The following is a 15,324-nucleotide window of genomic DNA, read 5'->3' as shown; positions in this document are numbered from 1 at the left end:
TTATTCATGAGATAACATGGGCTTATATAGGCCCCTACAACTTACAAATAAGCCCCTAAACCTATTAATATTTCAACACTCCTCCTCAAGATGGGCGAAAGATATCCACTAAGCCCATCTTGTCACATCCTCTAATCATATCTACTGAGCTAAGTCCCTTAGTCAGACAATCTGCTGCCTGATCATTAGTTGGAACATGACTTAACTCCAGTAGTCCATTGTCTAACTTCTCTTTGATGAAGAACCTATCGATCTCGATGTGTTTGGTTCTATCATGCTGCACTGGGTTGTTGGCGATACTGATGACTGACTTGTTATCACACCACAGCTTCATCTTGGCTTCTTGATCCAGCTTCAGCTCTACCAACATACTCTTTAACCACAACAACTCTGTAACTCCTAAGGCCATGGCTCTATACTCTGCTTCACCTGTTGATCTCGCTACCACCGATTGCTTCTTGCTCTTCCACGAGACCAAGTTGCCTCCTATAAAGATACAATATCCTGAGGTGGATCTCCTGTCATCAGCACAACTAGCCCAATCAGAGTCGCAATAACCCTCGATGCTCACATGTCCATTCTTCCTGAATATCAGTCCCTTTCTGGGGGCACTCTTTAAATATCACAGAATCTGGTACACAACGTCCATATGACCCTTCCTCGGATCGTGCATGTAGCGACTCACCACGCTCACTGCAAAAGAGATATCAGGACGTGTGTGACTCAAATAGATCAATCTTCCCACCAGCCTCTGGTATCTGTCATGATCAACTGGTTCTCCGGCCTCAACACCTAGTTTGAACTTCTGGTCGATCGGTGTAGTTGCAGGTTTGCACCCTAACATCCCTGTCTCTTTGAGAAGATCCAGTGCATACTTTCTCTGGGATAGGACGATTCCCTCCGCTCCTCGAGCTATCTCTATTCCAAGAAAGTATCGAAGCAAGCCAAGATCTTTCACCTCGAATTCCTTACCCAGTCTCATTTTTAGTTGGACAATCTCCTTCTCATCATCCCCTGTAATAATCATATCATCCACATATACCGCAAGCATGGTAATGTGGCCTTCATTCCGTCGAAAGAACACGGTATGGTCGGCGTTGATCTGTTGGTACCCCATACCAATCATAGCCCTTCTGAATCTGTCAAACCAAGCACGAGGAGACTGCTTCAGCCCATAGAGAGACTTCTTCAATCTGCAGACCTTTCCCACCGTCTGATCTGTACCGAATCCTAGTAGTATCTCCATGTATACCTCCTCCACTAGATCTCCATGAAGAAATGCGTTCTTCACATCTAGTTGGTGTAGCTTCCATCCACCATTTACTGCCAGAGAGATTAAGGTCCGAACAGTACTCATCTTTGCCACCGGTGCAAAAGTCTCATCATAATCGATGCCATATGTCTGACTATACCCTTTTGCCACCAGACGAGCCTTGTAGCGTTCAACTTGCCCATCTGGATTCTGCTTCACAGTGAATACCCACTTACATCCAACTGCTCTCTTTCCTTCTGGTAGTTTTACTAGCTCCCAAGTGCGATTCTTCTCGAGAGCCCCTAGCTCCTCGTGCATAGCCGCTTTCCACTTTGGGTCCTTCTTAACAACCTGCCAATTGTTAGATACAGTAACAGAGTCCAATGATGCAATGAATGCTCCATGTGCAGGGTGGATATTAGAATATGATACAAACTGGGCAAGATCCCAACCATATCTATCGGGAGGATGTCCCGCATTGCTGCGAGTAGTCCTCCGTACTGACATTGGTGTGGGAAGAGTAAGGAGAGGATAAGGGACTTGGCACTAGTGGCACTGTAGGTACTGTTTCTGCAATTTGCTTCCCCTTCCTACTATAGGTAAGTAGCTCCCCCTGAGCCGTGGGCCTAACACCTCTTGTCTCATCTTCTTCTTTATTCTCCTGCTCCTCCTCAACCAATTCTCCTTCCCAAGGAATCGTTAGAGAAATCGATTTCTCCATATTATTCTGCCTCTCACCATTCTCCCCTTCTCGATTCTCCCCTTCTCGCCTCATACTTCCAGTATTGGGCGAGTCACCAACGGATGAGGGTACCTTCTGTGTGTAATATGGCTCAAATTCACGAAAGTACACATCCATACTTACGAACAGCCTTTTCTCCATCGAGCTCCAGCAAACATATCCCTTTTGAGTAGCAGAATATCCCACAAAAATGCACTTCACCGCTCTAGGGTTAAGCTTCCCAACTGATGGTCTGTTATCCTTCACAAAACACACACAACCAAAAACTTTCAGTGGAAGAATCCCACCATTATCTCCTTTCAACGTCTCACACGGAGACTTCCAATCCAGTACTCTCGAGGGCATTCTGTTGATCAGCGCCGCTGCAGTCAACACTGCTTGCCCCCATAATGTTTCTGGAACATTCATGGAGATCATCATACTTCTAGCAACCTCTAAAAGATGTCTGTTCTTCCTTTCCGCTACCCCATTCTGAGCTGGTGTGTATGGACACGTAGTCTGGTGTTGTATTCCATGAGATGACAAGTATTCTCCAAACACTTTGTTGGTGTACTCTGTCCCATTATCAGATCTCAATACCTTCACCACTGCTCCATATTGAGTCTGAACATACCTATGAAAGTTTTGGAAGCAACCAAACACTTCACTCTTATTTTTCATCAGGTATAACCAAGTAACGCGAGAGAAGCAATCAATGAATGTAACAAAATACTTGTATCCGTTCATAGAACTTGTGGAACAAGGCCCCCAAACATCTGAATGTATCAGATCAAATGCATGAGAACTCCTATGATCAGAACTAACATAAGAGCTTCTAGTAAGCTTTCCCAACTTACATGCATCACACACAAGTTTCTCTTTATTTGCTTTCTCAAATAAAGATGGATACAATCTACTTAAAGTACCAAAGGATGAGTGTCCCAAGCGCTGGTGATGAAGCATCAATTCACTCTCGGCACTCATTTCAGATCCTACTCCTGCTTTCTCTACCATTGACACCAAAGCTGAGTCCAGTCCCTCACGACACTTACATCCAACTGCTCTCTTTCCTTCTGGTAGTTTTACTAGCTCCCAAGTGCGATTCTTCTCGAGAGCCCCTAGCTCCTCGTGCATAGCCGCTTTCCACTTTGGGTCCTTCTTAACAACCTGCCAATTGTTAGATACAGTAACAGAGTCCAATGATGCAATGAATGCTCCATGTGCAGGGTGGATATTAGAATATGATACAAACTGGGCAAGATCCCAACCATATCTATCGGGAGGATTTCCCGCATTACTACGAGTAGTCCTCCGTACTGATATTGGTGTGGGAGGAGTAGGGAGAGTAAGGAGAGGAATGATATCACCTTGAGAGGAATCTGATGGTGGTGTAGGTGTCTCAGGAGTCGGGACAGGCGTTGATAAGGGACTTGGCACTAGTGGCACTGTAGGTACTGTTTCTGCAATTTGCTTCCCCTTCCTACTATAGGTAAGTAGCTCCCCCTGAGCCGTGGGCCTAACACCTCTTGTCTCATCTTCTTCTTTATTCTTATTCTCCTGCTCCTCCTCAACCAATTCTCCTTCCCAAGGAATCGTTAGAGAAATCGATTTCTCCATATTATTCTGCCTCTCACCATTCTCCCCTTCTCGCCTCATACTTCCAGTATTGGGCGAGTCACCAACGGATGAGGGTACCTTCTGTGTGTAATATGGCTCAAATTCACGAAAGTACACATCCATACTTACGAACAGCCTTTTCTCCATCGAGCTCCAGCAAACATATCCCTTTTGAGTAGCAGAATATCCCACAAAAATGCACTTCACCGCTCTAGGGTTAAGCTTCCCAACTGATGGTCTGTTATCCTTCACAAAACACACACAACCAAAAACTTTCAGTGGAAGAATCCCACCATTATCTCCTTTCAACGTCTCACACGGAGACTTCCAATCCAGTACTCTCGAGGGCATTCCTTTCAACGTCTCACACGGAGACTTCCAATCCAGTACTCTCGAGGGCATTCTGTTGATCAGCGCCGCTGCAGTCAACACTGCTTGCCCCCACAATGTTTCTGGGATATTCATGGTGATCATCATACTTCTAGCAACCTCTAAAAGATGTCTGTTCTTCCTTTCTGCTACCCTATTCTGAGCTGGTGTGTATGGACACGTAGTCTGGTGTTGTATTCCCTGAGATGATAAGTATTCTCCAAACAATCTGTTGGTGTACTCTGTCCCATTATCATATCTCAATACCTTCACCACTGCTCCATATTGAGTCTGAACATTCCTATGAAAGTTTTGAAAATAGCCAAACACTTCACTCTTATTCTTCATCAGGTATAACCAAGTAACGCGAGAGAAGCAATCAATGAAGGTAACAAAATATTTGTATCCATTCATAGAACTTGTGGAACATGGTCCCCACACATCTGAATGTATCATATCAAATGCATGAGAACTCCTATAATCAGAACTAACATAAGAGCTTCTAGTAAGCTTTCCCAACTTACATGCATCACACACAAGTTTCTCTTTATTTACTTTCTCAAATAAAGATGGATACAACCTACTTAAAACACCGAAAGAAGTATGTCCCAAGCGTTTGTGATGAAGCATTAACACACTCCCAGCACTCATCTCAGATCCTACTCCTGCTCTCTCTACCATGGACACCAAAGCTGAATCTAGCCCTTCACGATCCAGATACCACAGTCCATTACGCCATGTGCCAGTCCCAAGTCTCCGTCCTGTCCCTTTCTCCTGGAAAATCACATTACCACAGTCCATTACGCCATGTGCCAGTCCCAAGTCTCCGTCCTGTCCCTTTCTCCTGGAAAATCACATTGGGAATATCAAAAGAAATAATACATTTTAGTTGGAGGATGATAGAACTAATGGACAAAAGATTGACTGGAAAGGAAGGAGCATGTAAAACATTGGATAAAGTTACAGAACCAGTACAATCGACTGTACCCTTACCAACCACCGGCTGAAATGTACCATCAGCTGTTTGAATACTATCAGGCGATGCTAAGTGAGTATATGATGAGAACTCACTAGCATTACCTGTTACATGGCGAGACGCACCGGAGTCGACTATCCACTCTGATGAACTGTCGGGAGACATAGAAGCAAGAGCATGTATGTCATCAGTACCTTTGGTCGGATGAGCATAGGTAGCAGTGTTACCTCTGGCGAAGAACGAAGTGGATGCCTCCGCAGTCCCACTCCTCAAATCTCCATCCCCTGCTATTTGTTGTTTTTTTCCTAAGTATTGTGAGAAGAGCACGATCCTCCTCTGTAAAGACCACCTCAGCTTCTTCTTCTTCTGCTACCGTCAGATTCGCCCGATTTCCTGCTCCTCTTCCACCTCGTCGACCCCCACGGCCATGACCACGACCACGACCTCCGAACTGTCCACGTCCACCCGAATCTCCTTCCTTGGATGGCCTTAGATGACCCACTTCCCCGCAGTTGTAGCACTGCCGAGTCTCTCCCCTGGAGCCATTATTGTTAGATACTGCTAAAGCTGACTTCACCACAGGAAGTCCACCTGCCCCCGCCGGCAGCCGAATGCGAGTCTCCTCTTGGATCATAGCCGAGACAGCTTCCTCAAGCGTAGGAATTTTTGGCTGAGCTAGCAGTAATGCAATTCGCTGAGCGAACTCTGATGTCAATCCCTTGAGAAACACCATAGTTCTCTCCTGTAGAAAGGCCTCCCGCTCTTTACATCCCGGGTCCTTGCAGCTAACCCGGGGAGAAAAATAATCATAATCCAGCCACAGGCGGTCCAGCTCTGTAGCATATTCCTGTACAGTCCTCTCTCCCTGGACTGTGGCGTCGATCTCTCCTTTAATCTGGAATACCCTCAGGTTATTCCCCACTCCATCATATGTCCTCCTCAACTTCTCCCAGACGTCCTTCACCTTCTCAATGCCATCCACCGTGGCGGCGATCGTCAGGACCAACGAGTTGAGAAGCCAGATGTACACCAACATATGAGTGGACTTCCACTCATCTCTTCCCTCCGAGTCCTCCTCCGGTTCTGTCGCCTCTCCTGTCAAGTAACCCTCCAGATCCTTCCTACAAGGTGTATCTCACCCGCCGCGACCAGCTCAGGTACGTACTCGGCACTCAAGCTTCAGATCGATGGTCGGAAGCTCCAACTTCTTCGATGGTTTTGTCGCGCTCTTCACCAGCCGACAACTTCATCAACTTCAATCAAAGTTGACACCTCCCGCAGGGTTCAACTTCTTGATGATCTCCTCCATCGATCAAGCTTCAGATGCCAACACCTATTCACTTTTTCTTCAAACCCTTGTTGTGCGCAGTGAAAATTTCGGCAGCACTTCTGGCTGCACAACAAGAGTAAGATCTCCAACAAATTCTCGTTTCTCAGAGGAAACAAGAACAAAACCAGTTATATATCTCATCGATGTGAGGTATATACTCTTCCTGTCATCAGTTCGAGACTGAGTCAAGGGAACCCATGTCAAACTCTAGGTCCGACATAAGCGCAGCAAGGGCTCGAGGTGGCAGGCGCTAGATGTGGTTTGGAGGTGGCAGCGGTAGATGGGGGGAAGGCTGGGGTCGGGGTCAAGGGGCCCAGGGGGTTCGGGTTGGTCTCCGGTCAGGTGGGGAGATCAGGGGCTGTTCGGGTCGGTCAGGTGGGGAGATCAGGTCGGTCAGGTGCAGGCCAGGTGAGGTTTCGTGGTGGTCTCGGACAGAGTAGGGGGTCGGGAGTTCTGTCACTGTCGCAGGGGAAGGCGTTGGGGGTTCTAGATGATCGACAGAGGAGGAGGGGTCGGGGGTTCTGGTCGACGTCACGGTGGAAGGGGTCGGGGTTCTGGATGGGGTTTCGAGGTCTGGCAGGAGGCGAAAAGGGGGGGGGGGGGGGTCTGATCGGACAAAATTCAAAGGACAGAGAGGAGGCTGACCAGGGGAAGAAGAGAGGGGGGGCGGCTAGGGTTAGGGTTTCTGTGGAGGCTCTGATACCATATTGTTTATTGAAAAACCCTTAATCTTATTCATGAGATAACATGGGCTTATATAGGCCCCTATAACTTACACATAAGCCCCTAAACTTAATAATATTTCAACAATTTTGCATATTCTGATTGATCACTACCTGATATTAGACTGTGCATAGCCAAAAGCAACTGCGGTTCTTTTTTTCTTTTTTCCAGTACATTATTATTATGTCTTATTTGCTAACAGTAGATGTTTCACAGACAGTGCACCAAGTGCAATTCAATTCAAGCTGCTGCATCATCTAATAAATTTGGGGTACGTATGAGGAGCTCTTGTCAGTGTAAATACTATTCCCCCTCCTCTTGAGGAAGTGGGAATACCAGCGCGCAGAGTGTTTCGGATATCTCTTTCGTTCTTTATCTCCAAAATCAACGCGGTATAGTCCATAGCTAGAGCTGTACCCACCAAAAAGCTCAAATGCATCTACAAAGGACCAAGTGAAGAAGCCCGTTGTATTGGAGCCGTTCCTGAGAGCAAGGAAACATTATGAAGAACCCTGTTAGCTTTTATAGCTTATTTGTGAGCGTAATTAGCGAGTTATTGAAAATGAAAGAATATTATAAGTACCTTACTGCATCAAGAAGGCTTTCCAAGTGTGCACTCATGTGCTTCACCCTTGGTGTATCATCTAGCGATGCGTTAGATGGCATTGGGTAACCTACACAAAGTAGGACATGCTACATAAGTTGATAGTGCAACAGAAAAATCTATAACCCTGGCAAGAAGAAAATAAATCCAACTATCGAACGCAGTTCAGAACAAAATCAACACAGCAGGCATAATAGGAGGTTAGTAGCAGGCAAAGTTCAGGTTTTTAAGAGATATTGAACAAGTTGCGCGCATGTCAGATTTCACATGTTAATTTGATTATTTACTAGGTAAAATTTATACTCAGATAAGAAGGTCTGCTAGGTTAAACTTGGTTACATTACCATTTTCTTGAACATAGATAGGAGGGTTGCCATAATTTTGCTTGAAATACTCCAGCACTCCTTTTAAGCCATATGGTGCATTCATCTGAATCATTTGTAAGTAGAGTTAGCTATACCAAATACAGCTTGAGACTTAAAATGAAGGTCCGATATTTTAACTTACTCCAGCTTCCATCGACTCCCTGCCTCCGCTCATCCAAAGGCCTGCACCAAGAAGAAGAAACAGAGGCTATGTTCTTCAATGTACTAAGAGCCTAACCAAAAAAGACAACATAGTAGAAACAGCTTTGAAATATTCTAAAATTTGGATCAAGTAGATTAATTTGGAGTAAAAGGTTATCTTAATAACATTCCTAAACTTAGAGACCGCGAGAATCTTCTGAAACTAATAACTTACCTGTAATATTAGCGCATATATCACCCATAAAGTCTCTTTGATAAGCTGGCACGTGATTGGGGCCGTCCACCACATTCACAGTTGCATAATAGTTCACACCTACGAAGTCAAATGAATTCATGAGCTGTTTCGATTGCTTCGAAGAAAACTTCGGCATTTTCTTTCCCGCAGCCTTCCTCATAATCTTGGGGTAATCCCCGTGCACGAGCGGTTCCATGAACCTAGTTCAGGGAAGAGCACAAGTACAATATCAGCATGCAAAATTTGCTCAAGGTTTACAATGTGATTTTAGGAAGAGGAAAAGAGGAGGTAAGGACTCGTACCAGCCAGTAAAAAAAATTTGGGCCCTCTTCGTTGAACTTATATCCGCTGTTGAGTTTGTTGCTGGAAGCATATGGAAGACTAGGAGATTCAAGCCTACGGATCCTTGCTGCTTGGCCTGCATTGCCAGTCACTTGCACTAGCTTAGAACTTGACTCTCCGAATTACAGAAGAAGATTAAATCGTTTGATTACATCTCATTTCGAATAAGTGCCAGCAAACATTTTTAAATTATTTTATGACACACCCCCATTTACAACTCCTAGGGTTCCACAGACTTCTTATGAAATTATTTTAGCATTTTGGACAATGTAGGCGAATAACCCCACCAATTAAGTGGTAAGAACATGGTTAATGGAGAACTATAGTACGTCTAAAGGATGGAGGCAACTAAAACGAATATGGTAGTGGTTAATTTGACCAAGGAGAGGGCCCAGGACTGAATGAAAGAAAATGATTCACAAAGCCGGCTACAAAATGTTGGATAAAAGGTTTCGTAGTTGTTTGCGATGCTGTTGTATTTTGCACAAGAGCTAAAGCCTATAAACAACTGTGTTGCTAGAGACTAAACAGAATACCTGGTAATTTTTCTTGTACAGTGAAGCTGCTGAACTGTGTGCTAGCAAGAAATGATGGGCCACAACGTACGGCTCTACTATGGAATTCCCACTAGAACAATTGCCAAATGGAGGAGAACATCGCTTAGGAGGCAAGATGCCTTGACCATAACCGCCTAATGCAAAAATATTAGCCTCATTTATGGTCGTCCAATGCGAAACCCTGTCACCAAATTCTCTAAAGCACACATCGGCATATGCTGTGAAGTCATCCCTGAACAAAAAAGAGAGCATTCAAAGTGTGAAGCAGCCATCAAGAAAGAAGGCTTAATATGAAAATGGTATCTCCAAAATTGAAAAATGGGTAAGAGGTGGCGTCTCAATTTGCTACATGTGCTAACAAGGATACAGACTAATGATGAGGGTTGTCATGCTTGTCACATTGGGAAGTGTGCACCTTACCACTCCGCATCCTGGTAGCCCATTTTGCTAAATATGTAGTGTTAATGTTGAATCGATGATCTCTTCAGGCATAAACTAATTCTCTACCCATGTTGCGATACTTTAGAATATTCCGCTACCTAAAAGTTTAGATTGAGTGGGGTCAAGTTTCTATTCAGAAAACATGCCCTTCAAAATGTTTGACATCCAGGATTATAAAATGCAGAGTCAGTAATCTAGACATGCTTTTTGCTTGATACTGTTCAAGAACTAGGTTAATAAAAATATGGAAGCTCTTTCGTTCTGTGGTTTTAAAGTTTTTAGGATTTTGAAAATTTACCATCATGGTAACAGGAAAGTAATATGGTAGCCTGACTTGTTAAAGAACACTAATGAAGTCTAAATTAATTCTCCAAAGTTAGTAGATTGAAATAAGTTCTTATTATGAAAATAGTGACTGGTATAGTCCAGCCTAATTGCTACACATTCACATGGTATCCTTATCAAATTGATTCAACTTCAAATGAGAATTCTGCTATGAGAAAATGCCTCAAGCCAAGAAATGTCAGTAATTCCTTCGTTGATTTAGGAATAAAGGTTGGTGTTATTCAACTTAAAATTTATTCAACGTACGGCTCTACTATGGAATTCCCACTAGAACAATTTAGAAAATAGTGACTGGAAAAAGTTATTCAACTTAAAATTGACTTTTATTAGCTGACTCAGTAAACATTTAGATCAACAAAACTAGTATAGAGTAACCTTTGTTGAGCAGACCCCTAATATAAGTTGTTTCAGTCTCCAGCCATATCGTCCTTAAAAGAAAGTCGTCGCTCGACCAGCTAATTTTAGCAATGTGAATAGTATTAAACTGGATAGAGAAAATATCATCAATGCAAAATGTCATAAGCTTACACAATTCTGGGGTTCAACCACCCCCCATATTCATCTTCAAGAACTTGAGGAAGGTCAAAGTGCAATAGAGTGACATGTGGCTCAATTCCTGCAAGATAGACTTCTATCAGTATGAATAGCTTACATAGAATGAAATGAACACCTTCATAACTATATCAACAACTTGCCATTCAAATAACACAGTCAAGGCTGCAAAGAGGAGAATCAGAAAAAGAAGAAAAAAAGAAACTCGAACTCTACATATAACAAGTAAACTGATGCACTTTGAACCCAATGTACAAAGTTTATGGTATCTTGGCATTTCATATATTTTCAGATTGTGGTATGTATTTTAGTTGTATATCCAAATGGTCCGTTTTAATCAGTATAGGTTTTTATTTCTTGACACGAAAGCAAATTTAATCGGTGATTGAAAGAAAATTCCACATAGCATTCCGCATAACTAAATAACTAGTTTTATGATAAGTAAGATATCCCAGGGCTGAAGCTTAAAACTTGGAAGTACTAATGAGCGACATTATTATTTTCTTTTTCTTGTTCACTTAAACTTCACTTCAGCTGTTAATTTGCCAAAAAAAAAAGTTTAGATGTTGGTACTGATAGCAAGTTTTACTTATGAGAGATCTTTCTAATCAAATTTATAGATATATGGATTGTTCGAGTAAGTCCAACAATGCCATTGGTTTAGATAAAAAGAAATGGCATCAAGTTATCATATATTTGAAACAGAGTCTTGTAATATGTATTTATTTCTCGGATTCTATCGTACAAATTGCACAGTATATATAACTAATGATCCCTGAATTAGTACTACATCAAATTTTGAGAATTATATAACTATACCATGGCTAATTAGTTCATTGATGAAATTGTTGTAATACTCCAAACCCTTGGAATTTACTTCTCCTCTTCCACCTGCACAAGCATTTTCAATAATTAGACAAATAACTCACAAATGATTCCAGTAAAAACAAGTAATATATGGTAACAATATTCTCAAGTGTTTATAGCTTATCAGCCATACGAGGAATCAATCTTGACCAAGAGATGGAGAACCTGTAGCCTTCGAGTCCAGTTTCTTTCATGAGTTTGACATCTTCCTACAAGATATTGAAAAGAATTTCCCAGTTATAGTTTGCATATTGAAAACAGTCTCCAAGTTTTGCTGGATTTGGAAGCCCAATATAATTAATCTCGACGATGATTTTGCTCCAAAGCAGAGCTGCTATATAGACCGGAAAGCTTAGAAAGAAACTTTCAAAAGAATAAAGTGAAGAACGCAAAATGGATATCAGTATTGATATCTTAAAAGACAACAAAAAGGCATATTAGCAGAGGTAGGTAATGCGTTACAATTTAAAACATAGAAGACAAGAAGTGAAAGTAACTTGAAACATCAATGATGATTTTAGCTTTAAAGAGAACTTTCAAAAGAATCAGATGAAGATCATGAATTCGAAATAAGTATTGATCTTCTGAAAGATGGCAAAAGGCATAGTAGCACGGATGGTCGAAACAAGTATTGATTAAATCATAGAAGATAAGAAGTGAAATTACAAAAAGAAACGTGAGAAACCATTGGATCTTTTAGAAAATGCATAAATTTGTACTTTTACGCTTTTATGCTACGTAGGAGTGAAAACAAACCAAGCAATTAACAAATAGTTCGCTAATTGTTCAAGTAACTATTCGATTATATTCAATTCAAAAGATCATTTAATACTAAACAAATAATATTTAGTATTCGAGTTTTATTAGTGAATGAATTTAACCAGACGTATATTCGATTCGTTTGCTTATCAAATACTCATTTAAAAGTTGATCACTTATAATTTGTATTGTTACACACATGATGTTATATTATCTATTCTATATACTAATTTTGTGAGACCTAAAGAATATTCGATCAACTTTCTAATGAAATATTTGAATTAAATATGTATAAATCATAATTAAAAAAGAAATAATTTTCATTTATAAAGTTTCAAATACTATTTGAAAATCAAATTCTTTAGTAGAATTAATATACTTAGATATTTGATAAATACTCGTGAATGTTCATAAATATTTACGGAATAATGAGTACCCGGGTTTGATTGCGAAAAACTCCAGAAATGGATATTTGAGTTCGAGTTCGAATTCAATAAATTTAAACAAATACAAATACAACCACCTTATTATTTGATTCAATTTAATTCGATCATTTACCACCCCTAATGCTAAGTAGGCAATGCAAACTTAACAACCAAACACCTCTATCTTCAATTGATACGTTTGCTTTTGATATATAACATGGTAACTTTCAATTCATAGTTTTCATTCGTAAATGTTTTTCACATTTTACACCATCCAAAAAAGCACAATATATAGAACACTCAACCTTCCATTAACTGATTAGTTCACATAGGAACAGGACAAATAAATAGAAATACTGAAGGCTACCTTGTACTTGTGATACCCATCAGAAGCCACATCACCAGTACCTCCAACATTCCCTGAATCCATAGAAGCTATTAGAATGACCAAAAAAACTAAACCTTCACCATCAATATAGAAGCTATTATAAACCATCAATATAGAAACCACCTTTAAAATAGGGTCATTTTATAGAAACCACATCTAATTTTCAATTTATACATAAACCACCTTTAAACGATTTTCTGTCGCAATCAACCATGCATTTGTACTCACTATTAAGTCAAGGTTTTTTCAGTTTTGCTGCAATAATTACTTGTCAAATATCAAGTATACAAGAGAGATGATATAATGGAGATTATGTGAGATCAATTACGGGAAAAAATTAACTGGAAAGTGGGCCCATGCGGTTAATTGCAACAAAAAAACCTTTGACGGTCTCTATAGAATGAAACTATTTTAAAGATGGTATCTATAGAAAAACCCTTTCACTTTCCACAAGGAAGCACATACAAAGAGCATGGTGCCCCAAAAGCGCATAGCTAGCTAATTTAGATGCAATAGCTATTTTTCTGAATACTAAGAGATCCAACAGCAACTGAAACGCATACAAAAAGAGATTACATATAAGCATGATGATATCAAACCGTTATGTGCGAAGGTGTCCCATATGCTAGGCGTCCTCCCATCTTCAGATGCTGCTCCTTCGACCTGCCACGAAAGAATATAATGTGTGTTTATCTTTATCTTTATCCATTTTCTTATAGCTAGCTCTATATATGTTGGGAAGAAAACTAGGAGGAGGAGAAGAATCACCTGATAAGCTGAGGTTCCTGAACCAAACACAAACCCCTTTGGGAAGTCAACCCTGCTCACACTCGTGCTACTACTCTCCGCACTGCTCGCAGCAGGGATTGATAGAAATAGCAACAAAAACAACCTCATGCTTCCACCAAGAGAGAGAGAGAGAGATCTAAGCGGAAAGAAGGGTAGATACAGTTAGAGCTGCCAATGACAGTGAAACCCAAGAAGGCCTGAAGGTCTTAAACAAGGATGAGCATAAAGCTCTCCGCCAAAGACGACCGAGAGAATTTTAGAAGAAAAGAATATAAAACTCTTCTGCTGTAGTACAGGACTCAGCAGGCTAGAAATGCTTGGAGCTTTCTAAAAGTACTCTGAAGACGTGGTGTGAAAAGTGATGGAGAAAGATGAAGCTAGCTAAAAAAAAGAATATGTTATTTAGAATTCCAAGGAGATGAGGCACCAAAACCATATTCTACATGTATATATATATTACTAGAAAAGGTTTGGCTAGAAACAGCATCAGCCCACAAACGTAAAAGATATTACTACGTGAGCAAGAAACATAATAGGAAAAGATTAATGTATACAGTTATGTACCAAAGAAAAAAAAAGAAGATTGTATACTCTATTTTGGCACGTCAATTAGTGCACACGTGTAACCAAAATAGACAATATTTTAATTCCTAATAGTGGCATTAAAAAATACAAAATTAATTCAATGAAAAATTTTGGTCAAATATCATTTTCAGAAGTTTAACATAAAACTGAGATGTACTTCCTTTTGCGGTAGTTCCTGACTTGTTTGCTATAACATACATGATATAAATGACCAATGTTTTCAGAACTTACCATCCTTTCCATCGGCAACCAAATTTTTGGCCGAGAAATCTATCTGCAAAAATAATAAAACGTGAATTAACCTTCGCTTTTTTTTCCAATTTTTTTTGGGGGGGTGGTGGGGGGGGGGGGGGTTGGATCATGGCTACTCAGTCTAGCTCAAGAAAACTGCATTCAAAGTTGACGATGTTTGTCAGCAATGAGGTAACCGGAGTTTGTCCGTTTTTGTGAACTCAGTCAATCTTCAAAAATAAAGAGAAGGGTAAATCTGGCATCATGTGATTGAAGGAAGTGGAAACCACTTCACAAGTAGATAAATAGCACCAAGTGGAAACGGGTAGAAACTTGAAGTTGACCGCTGATCGGTGACACTTTTGTCCTGTCATGGGTTTTGATAACAACTTCTAGAAACATTTCCATGTTATTATCAGACAAGCAGTATGCAAGTTCTCGCATATAGATCCATTATATTATAATAATAAAAACTATTACCCTAATAATTCAAAAACCTACACAAAATCATGGATATTATTAGTACATGCAATGGGATGAGAAAGATTTTGCTATCAAATTTAATTACTTTGTATTTGGATTAAATTAAGAAATCAAATTAAGAAGAAGACAATTGGATTCACTATTAAATAGAAGGAGGAAGAAACGGCATGGTGGAATATTCTTTTGAAATAGGGGTAAATTGTCAG

At 40.7% G+C, this 15,324-nt stretch overlaps 1 protein-coding gene across 2 annotated transcripts; it reads right to left on the bottom strand.

The window, feature by feature from the left end:
- LOC109848945 (beta-glucosidase 11-like) lies at positions 7,020 to 14,676 on the bottom strand. 2 transcript variants are annotated; one of them, XM_020418686.1, is made up of 14 exons: positions 14,636 to 14,676; positions 13,799 to 13,955; positions 13,630 to 13,693; positions 13,010 to 13,062; positions 11,592 to 11,667; positions 11,411 to 11,482; positions 10,568 to 10,655; positions 9,233 to 9,485; positions 8,657 to 8,772; positions 8,334 to 8,554; positions 8,100 to 8,140; positions 7,937 to 8,021; positions 7,572 to 7,662; positions 7,020 to 7,471 (listed from the first exon to the last, which is right to left on the bottom strand). In XM_020418686.1, the coding sequence occupies exons 2-14, from the start codon at positions 13,925 to 13,927 to the stop codon at positions 7,246 to 7,248; spliced, it is 1,515 nt and encodes a 504-aa protein (XP_020274275.1). In that variant the 5' UTR covers positions 13,928 to 13,955; positions 14,636 to 14,676; the 3' UTR covers positions 7,020 to 7,245. The 2 variants fall into 2 exon arrangements, with proteins under 2 accessions (XP_020274275.1, XP_020274274.1); XM_020418685.1 differs by lacking the exon at positions 14,636 to 14,676 and having other exon boundaries at positions 13,799 to 14,102.

Source organism: Asparagus officinalis, chromosome 7 (assembly GCF_001876935.1).
Source record: "Asparagus officinalis chromosome 7, Aspof.V1, whole genome shotgun sequence".
Classification (NCBI taxonomy): Eukaryota; Viridiplantae; Streptophyta; class Magnoliopsida; order Asparagales; family Asparagaceae; genus Asparagus; species Asparagus officinalis.
Note: the sequence above shows the minus strand (reverse complement) of the source record. Positions and strands in the feature narration are given on the sequence as shown.

Coding starts and splice junctions, on each gene's coding strand:
- LOC109848945 (XM_020418686.1), bottom strand. CDS start 13,927: ATGAGGTTGTTTTTGTTGCTATTTCTATCAATCCCTGCTGCGAGCAGT. Junction 13,063..13,629: donor GGACACCTTCGCACATAACG/GTTTGATATCAT, acceptor CTATGGATTCAG/GGAATGTTGGAGGTACTGGT. Junction 8,773..9,232: donor TGTACAAGAAAAATTACCAG/GTATTCTGTTTA, acceptor CTGGCAATGCAG/GCCAAGCAGCAAGGATCCGT.